At 44.3% G+C, this 3,419-nt stretch overlaps 1 protein-coding gene across 1 annotated transcript; it reads left to right on the top strand.

Annotated features, from left to right (window-relative positions):
* Positions 1-412: 412 nt before the first annotated feature.
* On the top strand, positions 413-2,534 carry LOC136866492 (arginine-hydroxylase NDUFAF5, mitochondrial). The gene has a single exon (XM_067143510.2). The coding sequence runs from the start codon at positions 483-485 to the stop codon at positions 1,695-1,697; it is 1,215 nt and encodes a 404-aa protein (XP_066999611.2). The 5' UTR covers positions 413-482; the 3' UTR covers positions 1,698-2,534.
* Positions 2,535-3,419: the final 885 nt, after the last annotated feature.

Raw genomic sequence — 3,419 nt, 5'->3', positions numbered from 1 at the left:
TCAATTTCACGATCCACTAGTAAATTAGTCCCGAACATTGCCAATGTCCCCCCACTTTCGGCAGCCATAGCTTACCACTCCTTCACCACACATATACTATGCTCAAACGATCACCACTGCCGCGCTCAACTAACTCGCACAAACAAGGTAGTGTACCGCACGACAAATGACAACAGACTGAGAACGCCATTCATCCTTAACCACGAAAAGCAACTTCCAAAACTTGCACTACCCAAGATTACCAACCTAGAACCTACGGATATTATTTCAACACAAACAAATGCATTACCAAACGGTGTGGTTATTGGGTACGGAGTTAAAACTAAGCCCAACAACATACAAGCAGAAAAAGAAGAAGGAGGAGGAGAATAAGAAGAAGAAGAAGAAGAAGAAGAAGAAGCACAGATCGGGGAGGGGATGAGAGGTTGTTCGAAGTGTCGGTGATGTTCATGACCGGTGAAATTTAGATATTTCTGTTGAAAATGAGATTTTTGTCTAGTTTAATTACAATGAAGCCGTGTACATCGATTTTGTTTAGATTATTTCACAGGAATCCTGCCGTGAGATGTAATTGTAGGGCAAGTCACTGGTCAGTTTCTCGATCTAGGTTATGTGATGACAGTCTATGCCCCTTTGGTTGTAAATTGGACACACTTCCGATGAAAATCAGAACGTATTATAATTTAAATTCATTCCGAAGGTTATCTTCCTCTCCTGGATTTTTCCAAGTAAAGTCGACTGTTGATGCAACTGTAAATATATTTGATCGTCAAGCCAAATTGTTGCAGAAAGAGAGAGCGGCACGTTGCCCAGAAGTTAAGGTGTATGATTATCTGAAGGAAGAAGTTGGTTTTAGATTAGCAGATAGAGTGTTTGACATCAAGAGAAAATTCAAATGTGCTGTTGACCTTGGTTGTGGTCGTGGCTATGTTTCGAAACACATTTCTTCTGATTCTGTTGAACAGCTTATTCTTTGTGACACTAGCCCAACTTGGTTGGAACAAGCTATTTCACCGGATGGTGTAGAAATTCAGCGAAGAATTGTAGATGAAGAACATCTTCCCTTTGAGCCAGGTACAATAGATCTTGTCATTAGTAGTTTGAGCTTGCATTGGGTTAATGACTTGCCTGGAACATTTGCCCAAATTCTGACGTGCCTTAAGAATGATGGTGTTTTCATGGCATCAGTGTTTGGTGGTGACACATTATTTGAACTGCGTTCATCTTTGCAGCTTGCTGAATTGGAACGTCATGGAGGAATAGCACCTCACATATCACCATTTACTGAAATCAGAGACATAGGAAGCCTTTTAACTCGAGCTGGTTTTACAATGTTAACTGTGGATACTGATGAAATTGTAGTAAATTATCCTTCAATGTTTGAATTGATGTGGGATTTAAAAGGAATGGGCGAGAGTAATGCAGCATGGAACAGAAGACTGCATCTGGGACGAGACACAATGTTCGCTGCAGCTTCTATTTATCAGCATCTGTATGGAAAAACTGATGATAAAGGAAGAATTTCAGTTCCTGCAACATTTCAGATCATTTATATGTTAGGATGGAAACCAGATGCTTCTCAGCCTAAACCCCTTCCAAGAGGATCAGGTGAAGTTTCCCTCAAAGATTTATATAGGCTTGATGAAATTGTTGCTGAAGCAAAGAAGTTGAAGATAGATGAAGACACTAAGAAATGAAGATAATCCCTTTCTTGTGAAGTGTAATATTTTGTTAAGGTTAATGCTATCACAGTTGTAGGCTATTTTATCTTTTGAGCCCCTTCTTTTTCTGTATAGTTCAGAGAATTTCTATTGTTCTGAAGTGATTTTTCTACCTTGGCTTACAAACTTGATTTTGTTTCAGAAAATAAGATTATATATGAAGTATTAGGTGTCTATTTAATTTAAACAAGAATATGACACAATATTATTTTTCCAGTGTTCCAAGAGGTCTTCATTGTGCTGATGCATATATTATGTAGATATTCACATGTACTTGGTCACAGTAACAACTACACTGACTGAGCAAATGTCGTGGGATAGCGGAGCACTGATGCGCAGGTGTGTTGTCTGCGCACCACACGTCCCCTGTGCCAGCGGCACTTGTATAGAAGACCTTGTGAGCAGTGGCTGAGCATGTGACAGGTGTAACATGGAACGTCGTCATGAGCTGACACCATTCGAACGGGGTATGGTGGTCTGTGCCCGACGAATGGGAAGTGCGATTTCGGAAGTGGTGCGGGAATTCGGCTTCACACGATCAACTGTGTCTAGGGTGTATCGTGAATGGTTGAATACAGGTGTCACCGTCCACAACAGACGAACGACCGGCCTTCTAGCCATCCTCGATGACCGTGACCAGCGACATCTGAGACGGATTGTCAGTAGTGACAGACGGGCAACCATGCAACAAATCACGGCTCAGTTCAACACAGGCCATGCTAGACTGGTCTCCCAGTGGACAATCCATAGGAACATGGGTTCTATGGGGTATGGGAGCCGGCGCCATATACGGGTGCCATTGTTAACCCAACGTCATCGGGCACAACGGCGCGCATTTGTCGCCAGTCACCAGGGATGAACACCGGAAGAATGGCGTAACGTCGGACGAATCACAATTTCACCTGCACCATGCCGATGGGAGGCACCATGTATGGCGCAGACCACATGAAGCGATGGATCCCGCCTGCCTCGAAGGTGTGGTCCAGGGCGCTGGTGTCTCTGTTATGGTCTGGGTGCATTTTCCTTGTATGGAATGGGCCCCCTAGTTGTTCTGGAAGAGACTCTGAATGGTACGCGGTGTGTTGAGCTGCTCAGAGACCATCTCCACCCATTTTTGGCTTTCCAGCCCCCAGGCGGTTCTGCGGTATTTCAAGATGATAACGCGCTGCCACATCGCCCGGGAATGGTTCCAGGAACATGCAGCGGAGGTCCAACGACTGCCATGGCCACCTAGGAGCCCCGATATGAACCCTATCGAGCATATCTGGAATAATAATAATAATAATAATCGTATGGCCTCAGCTACCATGTGCAGACATTTCAAGTTGACGCCATCTAGCTGTCTGCTCGACAATTTCGATATTCAGTTTTACTCTAGGCCCACTAGATGGCAGACCGAGTAAACCGAAACTCTCTTGGGCGTCTATAGCTGAGATTTAATTAATTTTGTCGGGTAAACACCAAATGTATCACCAGAGATCTTTTACATGCTGACATCGTACGACATGGAGTGTCGAATGGACTTTTTTCCGCCCTTCAAAAATCTGACTACCTCTGCCTGGTTTGAACCCTCTATCTTGGGATCAGGAGGCCGACACTCTACCACTGATCCATAGAGGCAGCTAGCATATCTGGGATGTCCTGGAACGCAGGCTCCGTGCCATGGATCCTGCACCCACAAACAGACTAGCATTGGCG

The sequence above is a fragment of the Anabrus simplex genome, chromosome 1 (assembly GCF_040414725.1).
Source record: "Anabrus simplex isolate iqAnaSimp1 chromosome 1, ASM4041472v1, whole genome shotgun sequence".
NCBI classification, from domain to species: Eukaryota; Metazoa; Arthropoda; class Insecta; order Orthoptera; family Tettigoniidae; genus Anabrus; species Anabrus simplex.
This window is presented reverse-complemented; position numbering and strand designations above follow the sequence as displayed.

Excerpts from the sequence above, each read along its gene's own strand:
- LOC136866492 (XM_067143510.2), top strand. The coding sequence starts at position 483 with ATGAGATTTTTGTCTAGTTTAATTACAATGAAGCCGTGTACATCGATT.